Raw genomic sequence first — 24,834 nt, forward strand, 5'->3', positions numbered from 1 at the left:
GATGATAGATAGATAGATGATAGATAGATAGATAGATAGATAGATAGATAGATAGATAGATAGATAGGAGGTAGGTAGGTAGGTAGATAGGTAGGTAGGTAGGTAGGTAGGTAGGTAGATAGATAGATAGATGATTGATAGATAGATAGATAGATAGATAGATAGATAGATAGATAGATAGGAGGTAGGTAGGTAGGTAGGTAGATAGATAGATAGATAGATAGATAGATAGATAGATAGATAGATAGATAGATAGATGATTGATAGATAGATAGATAGATAGATAGATAGATTGATAGATGATTGATAGAGATAGATAGATAGATAGATAGATAGATAGATAGATAGATAGATAGATAGATAGATAGATAGATAGATAGATAGATTATAGATAGATAGATTGATTATAGATAGATAGATGATAGATAGATGATAGATAGATAGATAGATAGATAGATAGATAGATAGATAGATAGATAGATAGATAGATAGATAGATGATAGATAGATGATAGATAGATAGATAGATGATAGATAGATAGATAGATAGATAGATAGATAGATAGATAGATAGATAGATAGATAGATAGATAGATAGATAGATAGATAGATAGATAGATAGATATGGTCCAGTAAAGGCTGCAGATCAGGGTTGGTAGCTGTGTTCAGTGCTGGATTAAACCCTGTGGAGGCCCCTAGGCAATTGAAATCTTGGGGGCCTCGGTGCAGATTATCTCCTAATGCATGCAGGCTGGGAGGGCTACAAGCAGGGGGGAAACCGGGGGGGGGCCCCTAAAGACTTGGGGGCCCATAGTTCGGTGGCCTGTTTGTTAATCCGGCCCTGCCCGTGTTTGTCTGTAGCAGTAGAAAAGAGCACCAGAAAAGACTAAAGAAATTGCTGGCAGGGATGAGCTTTCGTGAGTCACTGCTCACTTCTTCAGATATCTAGATTTCTGTTCTCTGTGGCCAAATGTGTTGCCTTCACGGAGACAGATCAAGAGGGGTAGCCGAGTTAGTCATTCTGCAGCAGGAGAAAAGAGTGAGAGTCCAGGAGCAACTTAAAGACTTAACAATATTTGTGGCAGGGGAGAGGATCTTTTGAGAGCCACTGTGCTCTGTTGCACTATAGTAAAGGGATATGCTTTGTATGGTATGCACAGACTTTTTGTGGGTTTCGTTGTTCTAGTGTTGCCAGTGGCGAAAAAAGGGGGGTTTCAAAATCTCCTTTCCCAGAGACCAAACTGGGATGAAGGCACACACCATGTGTGGCAATCCCTCTTTTGAGCCACGTCAGATTCTCTATATACGCAAGAAGAGCCCCTCCTGCCTTACAGGGTGTCTGTTGTGGGGAAGGGAAGGTGATTGTAGGCCACTCCGAGATTCCTTTGAGTAGCGAAGGGCGGGGTATAAAACGAACTCTTCTTATTCTACTAGCCGGGGCCACCCCCAGCTCAGCTTCTGAGATTCGACAAGACCAGGCTAGGCTGAACTGTCCACGTCAAGGCCAAGAATTCATAGGTGATGATTGAAATGACTTCCAAGATAACATTGCGTTCTCTCTGTCTCATCTAGGAATCAGAGCTTATGAACAGCTGGGATTCAGGGCGTTCGGCCACGGGGGCAAGGTGGTGGCTGCTGTAATCATCTCAGTGCACAACATCGGAGGCAAGGAATTTTTCTTTTTACTGACAGATCGCTTTTCTCTGCCGCGTCCAAGAGGGGGAAAAGGCGGGGCTGCTGTCCTTTGAAGTTTAAAAAAATATATTGCAAGGCAGGGGTGGAATTCTAGCAGGAGCTAGAAGTGGAATTCCAACAGAAGCTCCTTTGCGTATTAGGCCACACACCCCTGATGTAGCCAGTCCTCCAAGAGCTTACAAAAAAGAGCCTTGTAAGCTCTTGGAGGATTGGCTACATCAGGGGTGTGTGGCCTAATATGCAAAGGAGCTTCTGTTGGAATTCCACTTCTGTTTCAAGGTAGCAAACTGCGCCTATGAAGTTTACTTGCACAGACGAGCTTTCCTTGGCAGAATGTACTGTAGTCCCATTCATCCATCTCTCCACACCGACAGCCCAAAAAAGGGAATTTGGACAATCCTAACAGCTTTCTTTTTTTTCTCCCACAGCCATGTCCAGTTACTTATTCATTGTTAAATCTGAGCTGCCTCTTGTGATTCAAACATTCTTAGGACTGAAGGAGCGCACCGGGTAAGCAGAACTTCTTCCGTTTCGATTCCTGGCTTCCCATAGATTTTTTTTATAAAAGAAACAATAACGCCAAAAGAAAGGAAACCACCAGTGTTGCCGACCTCCAGGGCTTTTTTTGTAGCAGGAACTCCTTTGCGTATTAGGCCACACACCCCTGATGTAGCCAATCCTCCAAGACAGGGGTGGCCAAACTTGCTTAACATAAGAACCACACAGAATAAACATCAGATGTTTGAGAGCCACAAGACATGGAGGGAGGGAGAGAAGCAAATAGATACTGTGAAGGGAGAGGTGGAAAGAAAGCAACTTTAACTTTAAATGAATTCTCTAAGACACCAGATGATTTGACTGGGAGAAGTGATTTACCAAGAGAAATGCCTTCTCAGCCAGCCGACAGAGTGGTGGGGGCTTCGAAAGCCCCCGCAGTTCCACAGGTCCTGTAAAACTGAGTTATTTAAACTTGCCTTTAGAGGCTGAAGGGAGGCAGCTATTACCCCACAGCACTGATAATCCCACTGAACCACCATAAGTGAAGCAAGATCATTCAGAGCAATTAGAAACGCACATCTTGGTCTTAAATGATTGTAAACTGTATTGGTTGATTTTATTGCGTAATCTGTTTTTAATGTTTTTATGGTTAATCTGCTGTTGTTAGCCGTCCTGAGCCCGTCCGGGGAGGGCAGGATATAAATTTGATAAAATAAAATAAATAAAATGTGTGAAAGAGCCACATGTGGCTTCCAAGCCGCAGTTTGGCCACCCCTGCTCCAAGACTTAAGGGGCTCTTCGTTCAGGACCTACTGTAAACTCCAGGAGGATTGGCTACATCGGGGGGGGCGTGGCCTAATAGGCAAAGGAGCTCTTGCTACAAAAAAGGATTACTGAAGGAGGATAGGGAAATGGCTGAAAAGCTAAATGAATTTTTTGCCTCCGTCTTCACTGTAGAAGACGAGAACTTTTTGCCCGCCCCAGAACCACTAATTTTGGAAGGGGTGTTGAAAGACCTGAGTCAGATTGAGGTGACAAATGAGGAGGTCCTACAACTGATAGACAAATTAAAAACTAATAAGTCACCGGGTCCGGATGGCATACATCCGAGAGTTCTGAAGGAACTCAAAGTTGAACTTGTGGATCTTCTAACAAAAATCTGTAATCTTTCATTGAAATCTGCCTCCGTTCCTGAGGACTGGAAGGTAGCAAATGTCACCCCCATCTTTAAAAAAGGTTCCAGAGGAGATCCGGGAAACTACAGGCCAGTCAGTCTGACTTCAATACCGGGAAAGTTGGTAGAAACCATTATCAAGGACAGAATGAGTAGGCACATTGATGAACACGGGTTATTGAGGAAGACTCAGCATGGGTTCTGCAAGGGAAGATCTTGCCTCACTAACCTGTTGCATTTCTTTGAGGGGGTGAACAAACATGTGGACAAAGGAGACCCGATAGATGTTGTTTACCTTGACTTCCAGAAAGCTTTTGATAAAGTTCCTCATCAAAGGCTCCTTAGAAAGCTTGAGAATCATGGAGTAAAAGGACAGGTCCTCTTGTGGATCAAAAACTGGCTGAGTAATAGGAAGCAGAGAGTGAGTATAAATGGGCAGTCTTCGCAGTGGAGGACGGTAAGCAGTGGGGTGCCGCAGGGCTCGGTACTCGGTCCCATGCTTTTTAACTTGTTCATAAATGATTTAGAGTTCGGAGTGAGCAGTGAAGTGGCCAAGTTTGCGGATGACACTAAATTGTTCAGGGTGGTGAGAACCAGAGAGGATTGTGAGGAACTCCAAAGGGATCTGTTGAGGCTGGGTGAGTGGGCGTCAACGTGGCAGATGCGGTTCAATGTGGCCAAGTGCAAAGTAATGCACATTGGGGCTAAGAATCCCAGCTACAAATACAAGTTGATGGGGTGTGAACTGGCAGAGACTGATCAAGAGAGAGATCTTGGGGTCATGATAGATAACTCACTGAAAGTGTCAAGACAGTGTGCGTTTGCAATAAAAAAGGCCAATGCCATGCTGGGAATTATTAGGAAGGGAATTGAAAACAAATCAGCCAGTATCATAATGCCCCTGTATAAATCGATGGTGCGGTCTCATTTGGAGTACTGTGTGCAGTTCTGGTCGCCGCACCTCAAAAAGGATATTATAGCTTTAGAGAAGGTGCAGAGAAGGGCAACTAGAATGATTAAAGGGCTGGAGCACTTTCCCTATGAAGAAAGGTTGAAACGCTTGGGACTCTTTAGCTTGGAGAAACGTCGACTGCGGGGTGACATGATAGAGGTTTACAAGATAATGCATGGAATGGAGAAAGTAGAGAAAGAAGTACTTTTCTCCCTTTCTCACAATACAAGAACTCGTGGGCATTCGATGAAATTGCTGAGCAGACAGGTTAAGACGGATAAAAGGAAGTACTTCTTCACCCAAAGGGTGATTAACATGTGGAATTCACTGCCACAGGAGGTGGTGGCGGCCACAAGTATAGCCACCTTCAAGAGGGGTTTAGATAAAAATATGGAGCACAGGTCCATCAGTGGCTATTAGCCACAGTGTATGGAGCACAGGTCCACCAGTGGCTATTAGCCACAGTGTATGTGTGTATATAACATTTTTTGCCACTGTGTGACACAGAGTGTTGGACTTGATGGGCCGTTGGCCTGATCCAACATGGCTTCTCTTATGTTCTTATGTTCTCTTAAAAAAAGCCCTGCCGACCACCATGCAGCACCTGCAGATCTTCCACCATAACAGTTGATCTCCAGATGACCAAGATCAGAACATGAGAACAAAAGAGAAGCCATGTTGGATCAGGCCAATGGCCCATCCAGTCCAACACTCTGTGTCACATAAGAACATAAGAGAAGCCATGTTGGATCAGGCCAATGGCCCATCCAGTCCAACACTCTGTGTCACATAAGAGAAGCCATGTTGGATCAGGCCAATGGCACATCCAGTCCCACACTCTGTGTCACACAGTGCCCCAAACCCAGGGGCGATCAGGAGGTCCACAAGCAGGACCAGAACTCCAGAAGCTCCTCCCCACTGTTGCCCCCCAAGCACCAAGAATACAGAGCATCACTGCCCCAGACATAAAACCATAAGAGAAGCCATGCTGGGTCAAGTCAGCAGCCCATCCAGTCCAACAATCTGCCACACAGTGGTCAAAACCCAGGTGCCATCAGGAAGTCCACCAGCAGGGCCAGAATTCCAGAAGCCCCCCCCCCCCCGTTAACCCCCGCAAGCACCAAGAATACAGAGCATCACTGCCCCAGACATAGTGTTCCAGATGTGGACCTTGTGGCTAATAGCTACTGATGGACCTTTGCTCCATACGTTTTTCCAGTCCCCTCTTGAAGCTGTCTAGGCTTGTAGCCGCCACTTTCTGCAGCAATCAGTGACCCCTGGAGAAAATGGCTGCTTTGGAGGGTGGACTCTGTGGCATTATACCTCACTGAGGTCCCTCCCCTCCCCAAGTCCCACCCTTCACAGGCTCCACCCCCAAATATACAGGAATTTGCCAACCCAGATCTGGCAACCTTATCTCTAACAGAAACTCGTTGCTGTCTAACCTTTCCTCAAGTGGCACCACAGTAGTTAATTTATCCATTTCCCCTGCCTCAAACACTTTCCTTAGCCTTGGGTGATTTCCAGTTCATACTCATCAAACACGTTGACAGTTACAAATAGATTTTCAATTAAAGCCTTATGTTTAATATACAGAGTCAGTAAAAACATCCAAGAATAGCACCGTAAGGTCAGCTGGGAAGTTACTTTGGTCGTTTTGTTGACAATTTTAAGAACCTGAACCCGTCGGCCTTCCCCTGTGGAGCCAGGGGAAAGCCATAGTGACCAGGAATGAAACTGGAGAGGGTCTATAGGAGGGAAGGCCTGTCCCTCCATTCCACCCTTACCCTTTGGCCTTCCCTCCAAGCCAGCTCTCCTGCGATGCTTTCAAAGTAGTTTTATGGAGAGAAACAGCTGTTCTTTCTGGCTCAGTTTCCTTTCTAAAAATGGATACGTTTGGGGCTCTCTGCCCTATTCACATGCCTCCCTTGCTGAGGAGAATTCTGGACCCACGCCACTGCTCTCCGCTGCTCAACAGTGTCACAAATGTCCACACAGAAATGGTGAGAAGGAAGGGGAGCTTTTCCCTCACAAATTGCCGTAACTTCTCCCCTGTTTATACCTGAGTTCAAGCTGACTGCACTTTACATAGCAGTGTGTAAACATTAGATTGATGGCCATTTCTGCACTCCACGGTAAAGTAAACACCGATCTGGAATCCTCACAGGGGTAAAATAGGGTCAGTTCTTGGATATAATGAGAGTCCACCCTTCACCATAGAGTCCACCCTCTAAAGCAGCCATTTCTTCTGGGGAACTTACCTTGGCCGCTTGGATATCAGCTGTAATAGCAGGAGATCTCCAGGTGCCCCCTTGATGTTGGCAACCCTAGGGCAAAAACAGCTGTGGAGAGGAGTTTGAGAGGGAAAAACAGCAAATATGAGGGGAATTAAATACCCACTGTCTCCTACCATTTCTCCATTGCCAACTGCTTCCTCTAGATGACTTTTTTTTCCCTTTAGAAAGTTTCTTTTGTGGAACCTTTCAATATTCTGTGAAGAGCCACACATGCCAAGGCAGCCATTTTGTGATTGGACCTGCCCACATGGAAGCCATTTTGTGGTGGCACCCCAATTCCCTTTAACCAAAATTCTCAAAGTGCTTGCTGGTTGGGTTAATTCTGCTTTCTCAGCTATTTAAAAATAAATGACTAATATTTAAGATTTTGGCCTCAGGAGCTAGAGAGCTTGGCTCTTTCCTGAGGCTGTCTCATGGAGTAGCAGCACGTATCCATGAGTGAGATAGATGTGTATAAAAGTGAAGAAGCCAGGCCAGCTCATGACTGGTTCTCACTCCTGATATTTGCAAGGCCTCTTGTGAGTATGCATACAAAAAAGATGCCCACATAAGGAAAAGAAAAGTGTTTTCGAGTTCTAAGAGATAAAGATAGTCCACGTTTAAGGTTACATCGTAATGTCCTGGCTTTGCCTGAGCATATATGAAGCCCTAGCTGCTAGATGGTGCCAAATCTGTTATGTAGCCAGATTACTTGAGAGGAGGTCAGTTTGCCCAGTAAAATAGCCTTCCAGACCCCAGATTCTTTTTGTCAGTGGAACAGTTTCCTCAAAGAATACAAGAATTAACCATCCCTGATAGAGATAGAGCCTCCACAGAGAATCACTGGTGTCCGGAAGGGTATTTTTCAAAATTCAAAACAACTGCTAACACAAAGATAGATCCAGGTGGGTAGCCATGTTGGTTTGAAGCAACAGAATAAAGTTAGAATCCAGTGGCGCCTTTAAGACCAACAAAATTTTATTCAAGATTTGAGCTTTTGTGTGCACGCATGCTTCTTCACACAAAAGCTCATACCTTGAATAAAACCAGGGCTTTTTTTTTTAGCAGGAACGCACAGGAATGCAATTCCGACTGGCTTGGTGTCAGGGTTGTGTGGCCTAATATGCAAATGAGTTCCTGCTGGGCTTTTTCCACACACAAAAGGCCCTGTGCAAAACAATGGTGACACCAGGAGATGTGGCCTAATATGAAAATGAGTTCCTGTTGGGCTTTTTCTACAGAAAAGCCCAAGTGCCACTGGACTCTAACTTTATTCAACTGCTAACACTGTTTTTATTCCCCTTTGCCTAGAGCAACAATAGCTCACTTCTTCATCCTTTCTTGACTCTGAGGAGAGGTGGCAGAAGTATACAGTGAAGGGCTCTAGGACTCCATAGTGTTATGCAGTAGTGTCACCAAAAAATAGAACTCAGGATGTGGGCCTGTTGGGAACACTGTTGCGTGTGTTGAGGCAAAAGGCCCTGCCTCAGACACAGGGGTCAGTGGAGAGTTTCTCTCTCCATCCCAGCAGTGTCTCAGTAGTATCTGCCTTTTTCTTAGTACTACAAGCTGCTTTTAATTCCTGTGTGGTACAGCAGGGGTCCCCAGGACTTTTCAGTCGGCAGTCACCTTTGACATTTTGATAGAAGGTGGTGAATCCCTCCCCCAAAACAGTTACTTCAGGAGGCGGAGCCTTTTTTGAGCAGGAATGTCATTCCGGCTGGCTTGGCATCAGGGGTGTGCGGCCTAATATGCAAATGAGTTCCTGCTCGGGTTTTTCTACAAAAAATCCCACCGTGAAACAATGATGGTGTCAGGGGTGTGTGGCCTAATATGCAAATAAGTTCCTGCTGGGCTTTTTCTACCAAATAACTCTCTCTCTCTCTCTCTCTCTCTCTCTATTTGTCTGTCTGCCTGCCTGCCATCAAGTTAGCCCCTAGTTTCTGGAGTTTTTTCAGAGGTGGTTTGCAATTGCCTGCCTCTGCGTCACGACCCTGGTATTCCTTGGAGGTCAGGCCCAGCGCTCAGGGTTACTGCACCCCAGGCCGAACCCTGCTCTTCCACCCTCCCGCAATGACATCACTGTCCGGCCCTCCCTCCCCCGACTTCGCCAAAGCTTCCTGAGCCTCAGGAGGCCTCGGCAAAGTCCAGAAAGCAGCAGGTGCGCTCAGAGCCAGGCTCTGAGTGCGCTCGCTGCCACACACCCTGACTTTGCTAAGGACGCCCGAGCCTCGGAAAGCCTCGGGGAAGTCAGGACGGCAGTGGGCACGGGGCATGAGGAGAGGGGGCACTTCTGGCACCCTAGGCCATGTGGCGCCTTAGGCGGCCACCTACTAAGCCTACTCCCACGCACCGGCCCTTTTGGAGGTCTCCCATCCAAATACTTGCCAGGGCTGACCCTACTTAGCTTCCTGACGAGATCAGACTTACCCGGGCTATGCAGGTCGGGGCACTCTTCTGAGCTTTTTGATTCTCTTTTGAGTAAGTAAGTAAGTAAAATTTTATTTGTATCCCGCCCTCCCCCGCCGAAGCAGGCTCAGGGTGGCTAACAACACAATGACCAATGGTACCTTAATAAATAGAACAGTAATAAACAACACAATGACCAATGGTACATTAATAAAACAATTACATTAAGAACATTAAAATTGAGCATTAATTTTAACCTTAAAAACCAGTTAGAGCATTATTTAAAGCAAACCATAACATTATCATTGACGCTATATTCTAGTTAATGCTGATGGCGGATATTTCTTCGTTGTAGAATTATAATTCAGCTGTTCATAAAAGCTAATTTAAAGAGGGTGGTCTTGCAGGCCCTGCGGAACTGATCAAGGTTCCGCAGGGCCCGCACCTCCTCTGGGAGTTGGTTCCAAAGATATGGGGCCGCAGCCGAAAAGGCCCGTGTGCGAGTGTTCTGTAGTTTAATTTCTCTTCGCCCAGGGGTAGTCAGTCTGTTTTTTCCTACTGACCTCAGTGCTCTCTGGGGCTCATACGGGGAGAGACGGTCCTTCAGGTAGGCCGGTCCTCGGCCATATAGGGCTTTAAAGGTAATAACCAGCACTTTGTACTGGACCCGGTATACAATCGGTAACCAGTGCAGCTCGCGTAGCCCCGGCCGTATATGTTCCCATCTTGGGAGACCAAGCAACAGCCTGGCCGCCGCGTTCTGCACTAGTTGTAACTTCCGGGTCCGGCACAGAGGCAGCCCCATGTAGAGGGCGTTACAGTAGTCCAATCGTGAGGTGACCGTCGCATGGATCACCGTTGCTAGGTCCCGACGCTCCAGGAAAGGGGCCAACTGCCTCGCCCGCCTCAGATGGAAGAATGCTGACTTGGCAGTGGCTGTTATCTGGGCCTCCATTGATAATGAAGGCTCCAGCAAGACACCCAGACTCTTCACCCGCTGCGCCGCCTTTAGCTGCACACCGTCGAAGGTTGGGAGAGATATTTCCCCTCCTGGAGCGCCGCGACCCACACAGAGAACCTCTGTCTTTGCTGGGTTTAACTTCAGCCCACTCAGTCTAAGCCACGTTGCGATAGCCCGTAACGCCCGATCCAGGTTTCCCGGGGCGGAGGCGGGCTGGCCGTCCATTAGCAGATAGAGCTGGGTGTCATCTGCATATTGATGGCAACCCAGCCCAAACCTCCTGGCAATCTGGGCAAGGGGGCGCATATAGATGTTAAATAACATCGGGGAGAGGACTGCTCCCTGAGGCACCCCGCAATCTAGTGTGCGCCTCTGGGATCGTTCACCCCCAATCGCCACCCTTTGTCCCCGACCCATGAGGAAGGAGGAGAGCCATTGTAAAGCGGACCCCCTAACCCCAATGTCGGCGAGGCAGTGGATCAGTAGCCGATGGTCGACCGTATCAAATGCAGCCGACAGATCTAATAACATCAGCACCGCTACACCGCCTCGATCCAGTTGCCGTTGGAGGTCATCTGCCAAGGCGACCAAGACCGTCTCCGTCCCGTGACCCGGTCGGAAGCCGGACTGGCACGGGTCTAGGACAGAAGCGTCATCTAGAAATCTCTGTAGCTGCAACGCCACTGCCCTCTCAATAATTTTACCTAAAAATGGCAAATTAGACACCGGTCGGTAGTTCGCCAATCAAAAATTACTCCTCTGAGCTTTGTCAGTAAAGCTGCAGTCCTGTTTTTAATTGAACCATTCATTAATAGAAGGAGGTTCTGTTCATAAGTACAGATTTATCCTTTTTTGTGGTACAATTTGACCATACAATCCCACGAACATATCCATGGGAGTAAGCCCCATTAAAGACACCTGAGTAGGATTTCCCGGGTTGACCTACGTAGCGCTCTGTCCCCTTTCACATCTCTTGGCTGTCATGACCTTGATCTGGTTGGTTTGTTTGTTTTGCAGCGAGTGGTTCATGGAAGGGAACGTTTTGATCATCATTGTCAGCGTTTGTGTCATCTTGCCCTTAGCGCTGATGAAACATCTGGGTAAGTGGTAATGCCCTCACGACTGAGCATAGCTTGGAGAAGCAATATCGGACCGAGAAGGGATTTGCATATTTGTGCAGACGCATGCAGGTGTTTGCCTGTTGTCATGTATTTATATCCCAGTAGGGTAGTTGGCCTTCCAGCTAAGAGTTCATGGCTGTGTTTGTAAATTTTTTGCTGTTGGTTGGCACCAGTGTTCCCTCTAAGCTGAGTTGGCGTGAGCTAGCTCACAGATTTTTAGCCTCCAGCTCACACATTTTTGTCTTAGCTCAGGATGACCCCAGAGCACACTAATTTATGCAGCAGCTCACAACTTTAATGCCAGTAGCTCACAACTTTAATACCAGTAGCTCACAAAGAATTTTTGCTCACAAGCAATGTTTCCTCTAAGCTGAGTTGGGGTGAACTAGCTCACAGATTTTTAGCCTCCAGCTCACACATTTTTGTCTTAGCTCAGGATGACCCCAGAGCACAATAATTTATGCAGGAGTTCACAACTTTAATGCCAGTAGCTCACAACTTTGATACCAGTAGCTCACAAAGTAGAATTTTTGCTCACAAGCAATGTTTCCTCTAAGCTGAGTTGGCGTGAGCTAGCTCACAGATTTTTAGCCTCCACGTTTTTGTCTTTGCTCAGGAAAAATAGCCCCAGAGCACACTAATTTATGAAGTAAAACAACTTTAGTGCCAGTAGCTCACAACTTTAATACCAGTAGCTCGCAAAGTAGAATTTTCGCTCACGAGACTCTGCAGCTTAGAGGGAACATTGGTTGGCACCTCTTGGCTGCCCCCTGTTGGAGACCCGGGGTAAGGCCTTGATGCGCACTGTTCATAAAGTTAGCTGCTTCCTGGAATCACCCCTTTCTGAGCAGTGCCTGGAAATTCGTTGTGAGTGGAAGAGTACACATCACCTCCCTTCACAGAGCATTTATCTACCATTAGGGGTGGGTGTTCTGGCTCTGCTCCCATGCCGTTATCAAGAATCTGGCACACACACACACAAAGGAAGCGGGAAGTAAAAGAGTGGAGAAAACTAGGGCCATCCCTAGACTTTCTGGCAACCTAGGCAAGGCTAACTTCTGGCACTCCCCCCTGCACTGATAATGTCACATGGGGGGTGCCCAATTTGGTGCCCCCAGAAGGCCGGCGCCCTAAGCACACCTAGTTTGCCTAGTGGCAGCACCAGCCCTGGCGAAAGCATTGTCTGCTCAAGGCACTGACAATTAAGGTAGATCCAAGTGGGCAGCTGTGTTGGTCTGAAGCAGTAGAACAAATTAGGAGTCAAGTGGCACCTTTAAGACCAACTTAGTTTTATTCAGAACTAGGGTTGCCAATCCCCAGGTGGGGGCAGGGAATCCCCCGGTTTGGAGGCCCTCCCCCGGCTTCAGGGTCATCAGAAAGCGGGGGGAGGGGAGGGAAATGTCTTTCTGTCTTCTGGGAACTCTATTATTCCTTATGGAGATTTATTCCCATAGAAAAGCATGGAGAATTGATCCGTGGGTATCTGGGGCTCAGGGGGGGCTGTTTTGGGGGGTAGAGGCACCAAATTTTCAGTATAGCATCTAGTGCCTCTCCCCAAAATAACCCCCAATTCTATGAGCCCCAAAAGAAGGTGCCCCTATCCTTCATTATTTCCTATGGAAGGAAGGAATTGAAAAGGTGTGCCGTCCCTTTAAATGTGATGGCCAGAACGTCCTTTGGATTTCAATTATGATTGTCACAGCCTTGATCTTGGCTCCACCCCTAATGTCTCCTGGCTCCACCCCCAAAGTCCCCAGATATTTCTTGAATGGGACTTGGCAACCCTATTCAGAACATAAGCTTTCGTGTGCTCTAAGCACACTTCATCAGACCATCGTGTACTTAGAGCACGTGAAAGCTTACATTCTGAATCAAACTAAATTGGTCTTAAAGTTGCAACTTGACTCCTACTTTGACCATTAAGGTGTTACAGTCACAGGAGTATACATTTCTGTGGCACCAGGTTGTGCCAGAACCAATGTGCTGAAATTATATCAAAGGAGTTTTCTCTTTTGAGGCTAATATGAGGAAGAACTTCCAGACAGAGCAGTTCCTCAGTGGGAAAGGTTTCCTCCGGAGGTGGTGGCCTCTCCTTCCTTTTCAACAGAGGCTAGATGGCCACCTGACAGCCATGCTGATTCTCTGAACTTAGGCAGATCGTGAGAGGGAGGGCAGGAAGGGCCGCATCAGTGCTTAGTTCTCATGGCCCTTTCTTTGCACACCCAGGGAAATGCTGATCGCCACTCTGGGTGTCAGGAAGCAATTTTTCTCCAGGTCAATTTGGCCAGGGATCCTGGAGGATTTTGTTTTTTGCCATCTTCTGGGGGTCACTGGGCATATGGGGAGTGGAGAGGCATTTGTGACTTTCCTGCATTGTGCAGGGGGTTGGACTAGATGACCCTGGAGGTCCCTTCCGACTCGGATTCTATTATTCTAAGTAAAGAAGGAAGTGGGATTTTGCTTCTTAGCCTGGGTAACAGACTAATACTAATTAATTAATTATCGTATGGCATTGTATACTAATTAATTAATTATCGTATGGCATTGTGTGCGGAATAGCCAGGAGATCCAGCGATTGTCTGGCAGCCTTGAGTTATGCTACTGGTAAGCTAGACTGGTTTTCAGGGGCTGAGAGAGCTCTGAAAGAACTGTGACTGGCCCAAGACCACCCAGCTCTACACTGTATACCGATGCAGAGGAGACAAGGCCGTCTGGCCTGTTCCCACCTATTTGCATCCAGACCCGTAGTCACAGGGAGTCTGGCAGGGGCCGGCCGCTCCACCCAAACCCACTTCCACTTGTATGGCCCTTCCTTTCCCTGCCTCTGCTCTCCCCTCGCTCTTGCTTCCCCTGTTTTTGCCTCCCCGGCTCTCCCCACCACCCATTTTTGCCTCCCCCTCTCTCCCTGTAGCCCGTTTTCGCTGCCCCCACTCTCCCCACTTCTCTTGCTGCCCCGTTTTTGCCTCCCCCCTCTCCCCGCTGCTCTTGCTGCCCCGTTTTCGCCTCCTCCGCTCTCCCCGATGCTCTTGCTGCCCTGTTTTTGCCTCCCCCGCTCTCCCCGCTACTCTTGCTGCCCTGTTTTCGCCTCCCCTGCTCTCCCCGCTGCTCTTGCTGCCCTGTTTTTGCCTCTCCCACTGCTCTTGCTGCCTTGTTTTTGCCTCCCCCGCTCTCCCCGCTACTCTTGCTGCCCCGTTTTCGCCTCCTCCGCTCTCCCCGCTGCTCTTGCTGCCCTGTTTTCGCCTCCTCTGCTCTCCCCGCTACTCTTGCTGCCCCGTTTTCGCCTCCTCCGCTCTCCCCGCTGCTCTTGCTGCCCTGTTTTTGCCTCCCCCGCTCTCCCCGCTACTCTTGCTGCCCTGTTTTCGCCTCCCCTGCTCTCCCCGCTACTCTTGCTGCCCCGTTTTTGCCTCCCCCGCTCTCCCCGCTGCTCTTGCTGCCCCGTTTTCGCCTCCTCCGCTCTCCCCGCTGCTCTTGCTGCCCTGTTTTCGCCTCCTCCGCTCTCCCCGCTGCTCTTGCTGCCCTGTTTTTGCCTCCCCCGCTACTCTTGCTGCCCTGTTTTCGCCTCCCCTGCTCTCCCCGCTGCTCTTGGTACCCCATTTTTGCCCCCCCACTCTCCCCGTTGCTCTCCCCACCCTTGCTGCCACCACCACTCTCCTTTTTAATTTACTTTTAAAATGTGTGACATCATTTTGGGCCCCAGGGCCCCCCCCACCTAAAATTTTCTGACTACGAGCCTGTAACTTAGTTTGAGTGGCTGTGCTCTCTCTCTTATTGTGGCAAGAAGGCCTCTGAGTGTGCCACAAAGGAAATGAAGAGGGAGTATTAGAAAGAAGAGAGAGGCTGAAAGAGAGAGAGAACCATTTTTCACTCCACCTTGCTAAGGGACCCCGACACAGATGGCCCAGGCTGGCCCTGGTTTTGACTTGGATAGGAAATCCTAGGTTGCTACAAAGAGGCAGGCAATGGCGAACCACCTCTGTTCATCTTTTGCTTTGACTTGAAATGCGCAGGCTAGCCAGTCTTCTCAGCTCTTGGAAGCTAAGCAGGGTTGGCCCTGGTCAGTATTTGGATGGGGGGTAAGGCGGGGATTCCCACACCAGAAGGTTCCCAACCCGCCAGCCCACATTGGGCCTGCCGTAGGAACCTCCCCCGACATCATCAGCAGGAAGTGACATCATCACGATGGTGCATGGCGGTCGCTCTAGGCATTCCTGGGGAAACTCTATGGTTTTCATAGGTACCATAGAATTTCCCCCTCCCAAAAGGCTAGAGCGTCCGGGAAAACCATAGAGTTTTCCCGGAAACGCCTAGAGTGGCTGCGAGTGACATCGTTGGCACTATGACATCACTTCTGGGCGACATCATTACATCGCGCAAGCAAGTCCCCTGCCGGGGAAGGCGAGACTTGGCAACCCCAAGGTTGCTATGCAGAGGCAGGCAATGGCAAACCATCTCTGTTTGCCCTACTTAGCCCAATCTCATCAGCTCTCAGAAGCTAAGTTTGCCCTGGTTTGTCCTTGAACAGAAAACCTGCAAGGAAGTCCATGGCTGCTACACAGAGGCGGTCAATGGCAAACCAACTCTGAACGTCACTTGCCTTGAAAACCCTGTGGGGTCACCCTAAGAGACATGCCACAAATTAGCGATCAGAGCCACTATTTGGCATTCTGTCCTCAGAATGGGAATGCTCGAGATTAGCCCTTCGGACAAGAGTATAAACTAGCAGGCTCGCTGAATATCTTTCAGCGAATTCCATATGAAAGCTTGACGGCTCTCTTTCTTTGCTTCCTTCTCCCTACAGGCTATCTAGGCTACACCAGCGGACTTTCGCTCACCTGTATGTTTTTCTTTCTTGTCTCGGTGAGTCGACGTGGAATTTCAACCCCACTCCCTGAGCTGTTTCTCTCAAGTAGAACTGTACATTCCCTCCCCCAAATTCCTGGACTTTATGGCAGATAAAAGTTCCTCAGCCTTTCCAGACTTTATAGTGGATTAATGTTCCCAAACCTGTAATGGAATTAATTTATTTCATTTGAACCCTGCCTTTCTTCCCAATGGGAACCAAAAGCTGCTTACATCATTCTCCTCTCCTCCGTTTTATCCTCACAAAAACACTGTCAGGTAGGTTTAGGTAGAGTATTTGTAGGGGTCGTTTTGTAGAAAAATAGGTGGTGGAGCTCATTACATAACTCAGTAGCACATGCCACTCCCCACCAGCCAAAAGCAACCTGACGCAAGAAAGGAGAGCCTTGGGTGAACAAGGCCTGCTTGGGCTGGCCAGAGATCCAGCCAGCCCAAACAGGCCTCGCTCACCTGGGGCTCTCCTTGCTCCCCCCCAGTCAAAAGATCAGCAAGCCACCCACCACCCAAAACCACATAAGAAGTGGAAAAGGGGTGGGGCGGGCTTCTCTAGGGGTTGATGAGGGCTGCTGGGGGCGTGGCAAAGCTCCTGGTGGCTGGCTGGCTGCCCGCTCTCCTAATCCAGGGATTGTTCTGCAGCTGCAGCTACTATTCAATGGACAAGGTAGGTAGGTGGGGAGGAGGAGGGAGAACCCTCAGAAAGGTTCAGGAGCTGCGCTCCTGTGAGCTCCTGCTGAATTCAAGGCCTGAGTATTTGTAACTGGCCCAAAGCTTCTGTGGCGGAGTCTAGGGCTTTTTTTTGTAGCAGGAACTCCTTTGCATATTAGGCCACACCCCCTGATGTAGCCAGGAGCTTTTCTTACAGAGCCTTCTGTGAGCTCCAGGAGGATTGGCTACATCAGGGGTGTGTGGCCTAATATCCAAAGGAGTTCCTGCTACAAAAAAAGCCCTGAGTACATTAACCACTCTTCCATACTATCCAGTGTGTATAATACAGTGTAATGGCCCAGTTTAGCCTGATCTCATAAGATCTAGGAAGCAAAGCGGGGTTGCTAACGTCTGATTCCATTGCCTGGGAGAGTTGTCTCTCTCTCTCTCCAGCCTCCCTCCCTTCTGCCGCCTGAGAATCCTGTGAAATGGAAGAAAAGTAGGTCTTAAAATGCCAGCTCTGGATATTCCTGAATATATCAGATTACCGGTATTCCAGAAAACCTGAATATTGCTCTAGGTGTCTGAATACATACCCTGACTTGGATGGCCCAGTCTTGTCAGATCTTGGAAGTTATGCAGGGTCAGCCCTGGTTAGAATTTGAAGGAGAGACTCCCAAGGAAGTCCAGGGTTGCTACGCAGAGGCAGGCAAGGGCAAACTACAGTCGCCTGCCTTGAAAGCCCTACAGGGTGGCCATGAGTCAGCAGCAAATTGACAACAATGTCCACCACCACCAGTGTAACATAATGTGATGAAACAGAACAGAAATGGCTCCTGCCAGTGTTCTCCTTTCAGCACCAATATTATAGTAATTGGGGGGGGGGGGAAAGTAGAATGTAGGTGGGAGTTGTTTCTCCAGTCTTCTGCTCTTCCTTTTCGGATCCTGACGCTCAGTGTCTTTCATTCCCTTCCCAAAGGTGATCTACAAGAAATTCCAGATCACCTGCTCCTTCAATGGGACGCACTACGAAGAGGCCCCCATCTACTATAATGGACACAACACCACCACTGAGCACGAAGATGACGTCTGCGTGGCCAAGATCTTCACTGGCAGCTCCGAGGTTAGCATGATGGGTCCTTGAAGTCTTCTGTGGGCAGCGCAGTGAATTTAAGAGATTCTTAAATTCACTGTGTTTCCGGCTCAACATTAGGAAGAACTTCCTGACCGTTAGAGCAGTTCCTCAGTGGAACAGGCTTCCTTGGAAGGTGGTGGGCTCTCCTTCCTTGGAGGTTTTTCAACAGAGGCTGGATGGCCATCTGACAGCAATGAGGATCCTGTGAATTTAGGGGGAGGTATTTGTGGGTTTCCTGCATTGTGCAGGGGGTTGGACTTGATGACCCTGGAGGTCCCTTCCAACTCTAGGATTCTATGATTCTTGAGGAGAAGAGGCATTCAAAGGGCGAACTTAGAGATGAACTTGTAAATGTTTGTAGGAATCTATATCAAATGGATAGCCTAAATGTTGAATACATCTGACATCTCCACTCCAGAGTTTATAGATTTTAAATCGTTAGATGTCGATGTGGACGTTAAATGCTCCAGTTAACAGTGGGCCAAATAATGCAGAATTCGAATGAAGCTGCTGCGTGGGAAATGAGTGTCCCGGAGGACCCCACGGAACCTTTGAGGAATTACTAATTCAGCCCTTCATGGATGTTTGTGCAAACATTAGGTATCAGAATTTTGGAATGAGATGAAGATTATTTTTTTCCATAAAACAGAGCCCCATGTTGGTTGAATTTATACCTGTATCCTTACTAAGCCATGGGGACTTTGACATGGCAGTGATTGTTGAGAGTTTTATTGTTGTTGCTGCAATTGCTGATTAAACAGAGCTACAACAGGGCTTCCTCTTGGGAGGGGGGTTCCCCCAAATTTTCCCTGCTCCCCAGTCCTTGAGTGCCTATTCATCCCCTCCCATTCCAGGGGGGGTGGCAGCAGCTTTCAAGGACAACCTCTGCCAGAGCTATGGCCAACCCAAGGCCATTCCAACAACTGTAAGTGGAGGAGGGGGGAATCAAACCCGGTTCTCCCAGATAAGAGTCCACCCACTTAACCACCACACCAAACTGGCTCTCAGAAGTTGCTCAGGAGCACCACGATACTGTGTGGAAACATGGTGGGGGGAGCCCCTTTTCGATCATCTCCAATGCCAAATGAAAACCTAGTATAGAAGCAATCCATGAATAAGTTGTACCTAATTGTGTTAGCTAGGGGTTCAATTAGAGCAAACAGAACTTCTGATAAAGGACAATCTTGTCTAGTCCCATGATTTAGATTAATAGGAGATGAGAGTACCGTATTGATCCGCTGAAAGGCTCTAGGTTTGTTCTATACTGTTTTCCCCCCATTCAAAAAAATGTCCCTGTAGATTCTCGATGTGATGTTTTCTTTTCTGTGATCTGCAACTAGTGCTTGTACTTCTAAATAACTGATAAAAGCAATATTTGTTACCAGAAGAAAACAATGTATGCTAGGCATGCTGTTTCTAGCCCAAGACTTTGGGCAGCACGCAGCAGTCAGCGCCAAGCACAGACTGATCTTTCCTTTCTTTTGCAGACGGCCTATGCCATTCCCATTTTGGCATTTGCCTTCGTCTGCCATCCAGAGGTGCTTCCCATTTACACAGAGCTGCGCAGGTGAGTAAACTGTGCAAGAAGGTTAAAAAGGCAGAGGCTTCCCTGGTTTGTTTGTTTTTTTAAATGTGGAGCTTTTTTGGTAGCAGGAACTCCTTTGCATAGTAGGCCGCCCCCCCTGATGTAGCCAATCCCGCAAGAACTTATAGAGCTCTTATTACAGGGTCAGCTGTAAGCTCCAGGAAGGCTGGCTACATCAGGGGGTGCGGCCTAACAGGGCTTTCTTTGTAGGAGGAACTCCTTTGCCTATTAAGCCACCCCCCCCCCCCGATGTAGCCAATCCTCCTGGAGCTTACAGTAGACCCTGTAATAAGAACCCCGTAAGCTCTTGGAAGATTGGCTACATCAGGGGTGTGTGGCCTAATAGGAAAAGGAGTTCCTGCTACAAAAAAAGCCCCGAAAAAAAAATGTATTAGAAAAAAATCTTGACCTGGGTCACCCGGGCTAGCCTGATCTCATCATAGTGACCCTGGACTTCCTTGGTGGTCTCCCATCCAGATAGTAACCAGGGCTGACCCTGCCTAGCTCCCCAGAGGTGACGAGATCAGGCTAGCCTAGGCTATCCAGCTCAAGGGGTGGGGCCTGGGCGGTTATAATTGTATAACAATATATCCCTGCTCTGTCTGTGTCTCAGGGCCTCTAAGCGTCGGATGCAGAACGTAGCCAACGTCTCCATCCTGGCCATGTTTATCATGTACCTGCTGACAGCCATCTTTGGCTACCTCACCTTTTACGGTAAGGGACAAAACGCTCATCAGGTGAGAGTACAGGGTACAATCTCATTCTTCTTCTTACACAGGAATAGAGAGAAAATTCTTGTTAACATCTCCTCAGCTACTAAAATTATACAGTTTTACTGCTTTATTTCCTCCCAGGGTCCCATAAATCTTAGGCAATGCTCTTTTGTTATCTGTGGTACCTAGGTTGCCAGCAGTGTTCCCTCTAAGGTGAGTTAGCGTGGGCTTTCTTTGCAATTTTGTGCTGTGATGTATTTCGGCGGAGTGGAGCTAAAGCGGTTTCACTTTTGCAGCATTTATGGCCAATTGAAGCTCCTTGCAAATAAAGGGTTGATGCTTTGAGCCAGCTTGTCTCTGCTGAATAGATCTGAGAAATGGTGCCTAGTGAGTACTCCGACCTGGAAACCCACAGCCAAAGCAGGATATTACACTGGAGAGCCATTGTCAATCTGAGTAGGGAGGGGAGAAGCTTGCAACGCCCAGCTGTTTCACATTTTCCGAGGGACAGAGCATTTTATATTTTTAGTTTCTGCTACGATCCTTGTGCCTTTTCTTCATGTCTTATTTTTAAAATTGCATTTTAAAACAAAATATCACAAGAGCTTTAAGCTAACATTTTTTTTTTAGAAATATGTTGCATTTAGCAGAGTAACATAGAGAAAACTACAAAGTAGCCAGGCACATGGCTTTAAAACAAAGAAAGTTTACTTTACTAGTGAGGGAAAGGAATGACTGGGAGTTCTAAGAAAACAGCAAAGGATTCAATATCCTATTGGACTCCTTAACTTGACTCTCTTCAGTCTTAACTGCAATTGCATGGAGATCTGAGGACTTAAGACAAAGGGCCATAAAAGTAACCTAATGCTTTCCCCTCAGTTGCTGTTATTGTTCAGTCGCACAGTCGAGTCCAACTCTTTGCGACCCCATGGACCAAGTCACGCCAGGCCCTCCTGTCTTCCACCGTTCTGCTCAAATTCATGTTTGCTTTCCTAGCATCAGGATCTTTTCCAGGGAGAGCCAGTTTGGTTTAGTGGTGAAGTGTGTGGACTCTTATCTGGGAGAGCCAGGTTTGATTCCCCACTCCTCCACTTGCACCTGCTGGAATGGCCTTGGGTCAGCCATAGTTCTGGCAGAAGTTGTCCTTGAAAGGGCAGCTGCTGTGAGAGCCCTCTCCAGCCCCACTCACCTCACAGGGTGTCTGTTGTGGGGGAGGAAGGTAAAGGAGATCGTGAGCCGCTCTGAGACTCTTCGGAGTGGAGGGCGGGATATAAATCCAATATCTTCATCTACCTCACAGGGTGTCTGTTGTGGGAGGGGGGAAGGTAAAGGAGACTGTGAGCCGCTCTGAGACTCTTCGGAGTGGAGGGCGGGATATAAATCCAATATCTTCATCTACCTCACAGGGTGTCTGTTGTGGGGGAGGAAGGGAAAGGAGATTGTGAGCCGCTCTGAGACTCTTCGGAGTGGAGGGCGGGATATAAATCCAATATCTTCATCTACCTCACAGGGTGTCTGTTGTGGGGGAGGAAGGGAAAGGAGATTGTGAGCCGCTCTGAGACTCTTCGGAGTGGAGGGCGGGATATAAATCCAATATCTTCATCTACCTCACAGGGTGTCTGTTGTGGGAGGGGGGAAGGTAAAGGAGACTGTGAGCCGCTCTGAGACTCTTCGGAGTGGAGGGCGGGATATAAATCCAATATCTTCATCTACCTCACAGGGTGTCTGTTGTGGGGGAGGAAGGTAAAGGAGATTGTGAGCCGCTCTGAGACTCTTCGGAGTGGAGGGCGGGATATAAATCCAATATCTTCATCTACCTCACAGGGTGTCTGTTGTGGGGGAGGAAGGGAAAGGAGATTGTGAGCCGCTCTGAGACTCTTCGGAGTGGAGGGCGGGATATAAATCCAATATCTTCATCTACCTCACAGGGTGTCTGTTGTGGGAGGGGGGAAGGTAAAGGAGACTGTGAGCCGCTCTGAGACTCTTCGGAGTGGAGGGCGGGATATAAATCCAATATCTTCATCTACCTCACAGGGTGTCTGTTGTGGGGGAGGAAGGTAAAGGAGATTGTGAGCCGCTCTGAGACTCTTCGGAGTGGAGGGCGGGATATAAATCCAATATCTTCATCTACCTCACAGGGTGTCTGTTGTGGGGGAGGAAGGTAAAGGAGATTGTGAGCCGCTCTGAGACTCTTCAGAGTGGAGGGCGGGATATAAATCCAATATCTTCTTCTTCTTCCCTTCTCATTTGGTGCCCAAAGTATTTGAGCTCAGACCACCACCCAAATGTATTGATTAGCCAGTTAGGGCTTTTCCTTACAGGTCACTATGCATATTAACACCTAGCCTCTGGCGCGAAGTACGTGCAGACGTTCTCATCGGTCCTACCACCGACTGGCTAAACATCAGCATGCATAAACAAACAACTAATTAACTCATGACGACAGGAAGTGACATTGCCAAAAACCCAGCAATTTTAAGTTGAGAAAATAATATCATCAGTTGTGCTTGTGTCCTTTGTAAAGTTTATATCTCCGCTCTCTAGCATTGCATTTTATGACACGCATAGTTTGGCCCCACAAAGTCCCATTTGTGTCACATCTGGCCCTCGTAACAAATGAGTTCAACACACCTGCTCTAGGAATCCCATTGATCTCTACAATCATTGTTATAGAGATTTGTGGGGTTCCTAGAGCATCACAGAGCCCCGTGGCGCAGAGTGTTAAAGCTGCAGTACTGCTGTCCTAAGCTCTGCTCACGAAGTGCGTTCGATCCCCGGCGGAAGCTGGGTTTTCAGGTAGCCAGCTCAAGGTTGACTCAGCCTTCCATCCTTCCGAGGTCGGTAAAATGGGTATCCAGCTTGCTGGGGGGGGGGGGCGGGCAGGAAGCGTAGATGACTGGGGAAGGCAATGGCAAGGAAAGAAAAGGTCCCCTGTGCAAGCACCAGTCGTTTCCAACTCTGGGGTGACGTCGTATCACGATGTTTTCACAGCAGACGTTTTACAGGGTGGTTTGGCACAGAGCATTAAAGCTGAAGTACTAAGCTCTGCTCATGACCTGAGTTCAATCCCCGTTGAAAGCTGGGTTTTCAGGTAGCCAGCTTGAGGTTGACTCAGCCTTCCATCCTTCCGAGGTTGGTAAAATGAGTACCCAGCTTGCTGGGGGGAAAGCGTAGATGACTGGGGAAGGCAATGGCAAACCACCCTGTAAAAAGTCTGCCGTGAAAACGTTGTGAAAGCAACGTCACCCCAGAATCGGAAATGACTGATGCTTGCACAGGGGACCTTTCCTTTCCTTACCTTTCCTAGAGCATCACAGGCTGCTGGGTCTGAGGATATCATTTCTGGATTTTCACCTGGAAATTATGTCACGGCATCAGCAACACCGTTTCCCAGGGCTCCGACCTCGGAAGGCTCCTGGGGTTGCAAGCGATGAACTGGCAACTCTAGTGGTGCCTCGTTTTTTTGGCTACAGAGGGCAAAGAGGGGAGGGAAGGGAAGACGACTAGTTTAAAGATCCAGGCGTTCCTTCCTCTTCACTCAAGGGCCAAATTCCCTTCTCTCTTCAGTGTTCAGATGTGTCTGTTCTGCTTTCTGGCAGGTAATGTGGAAGCTGAGATGCTGCACACTTACATCCAAGTAGACCCTCTGGACCAGCTTATCCTCTGTGTGCGGCTGGCTGTGCTGCTTGCAGTGACGCTCACAGTGCCCGTGGTTCTGTTCCCGGTAAGAGGCGGTTCTTCTCTTTCCCCCGTGTGTCGTGCTGAATGGCTTTTCCTGGCAATGGCATTTGTGTCCCAAGCTACAGAGAGCCAGTTTGGTGTAGTAGTTAAGTGCGGACTCTTTATTTGGGAGAACCGGGTTTGATTCCCCACTCCTCCACATGCAGCTGCTGGAACAGCCATGGGTCAGCTGTAGCTCTCGCAGAGCTGTCCTTGAAAGGGCAGCTACTGGGAGAGCTCTCTCAGGCCTACCCACCTCACAGGGTGTCTGTTGTGGGGGGCGGGGGGAAGGAATAGGAGATTGTCAGCCACTCTGAGATTCAGAGTGTAGAGCAGGGTATAATTCCAATATCATCTTCTCCTTCTCCTCCTCATCCTCCTTTTCCTTCTCCTTCTCCTCCTCCTCTTCCTTCTCCTTTTCCTTTTCCTTTTCCTCCTCTTCCTCCTCCTTCTCCTTCCTCCTTCTTCCTTCCTCCTCCTCCTCCAGAGCACTCACACAGTCAACCTTCCTCTCCTTTCCTCTCCTGGAGAGCTAGTTTGGTGTAGTGGTTATGTGTGCGGACTCTTATCTGGGAGAACCGGGTTTGATTCCCCACTCCTCCACTTGCACCTGCTGAGATGGCCTTGGGTCAGCCATAGCTCTGGCAGAGGTTGTCCTTGAAAGGGCAGCTGCTGTGAGAGCCCTCTCCAGCCCCACCCACCTCACAGGGTGTCTGTTGTGGGGGAGGAAGATAAAGGAGATTGTGAGCCGCTCTGAGACTCTTCGGAGTGGAGGGCGGGATATAAATCCAATATTTTCATCTTCTTCTTCTTCTTTCTTAGTCTCATCCCACAGTTAGTGGTACATCTGGGACCCATAATCTTTGGTGGTCGTAGCCTCCACACTTTTACATGGAAGGAGGGGTGGCATGATAAATAAGACTGCAGTACATGGGTAGTCCTTTAAAGCAGGGGTCCCCAACCCCTGGGGCACGGACCAGTACTGGTCCGTGGCCTGTTAGCAACCGGGCCGTGAGTTGTATAATTATTTCATTATATATTACAAGAGAGCCAGTAGTGGTTAAGTGTGCGGACTCTTATCTGGGAGACCC

General features: G+C 48.4%; 1 protein-coding gene across 1 annotated transcript in view; it reads left to right on the forward strand.

The window, feature by feature from the left end:
* SLC38A5 (solute carrier family 38 member 5) overlaps positions 1-24,834 on the forward strand; it is a 44,946-nt gene that overhangs the window by 9,335 nt on the left and 10,777 nt on the right. The window contains exons 5-12 of the mRNA XM_060252745.1: positions 1,572-1,664; positions 2,123-2,204; positions 10,982-11,064; positions 15,884-15,942; positions 17,570-17,713; positions 19,213-19,292; positions 19,924-20,024; positions 23,623-23,747. Of these exons, the coding sequence (XP_060108728.1) occupies positions 1,572-1,664; positions 2,123-2,204; positions 10,982-11,064; positions 15,884-15,942; positions 17,570-17,713; positions 19,213-19,292; positions 19,924-20,024; positions 23,623-23,747 (767 nt within the window). The remainder of the gene's footprint in view (positions 1-1,571; positions 1,665-2,122; positions 2,205-10,981; positions 11,065-15,883; positions 15,943-17,569; positions 17,714-19,212; positions 19,293-19,923; positions 20,025-23,622; positions 23,748-24,834) is intronic.

The sequence above is a fragment of the Heteronotia binoei genome, chromosome 13 (assembly GCF_032191835.1).
Source record: "Heteronotia binoei isolate CCM8104 ecotype False Entrance Well chromosome 13, APGP_CSIRO_Hbin_v1, whole genome shotgun sequence".
NCBI classification, from domain to species: Eukaryota; Metazoa; Chordata; class Lepidosauria; order Squamata; family Gekkonidae; genus Heteronotia; species Heteronotia binoei.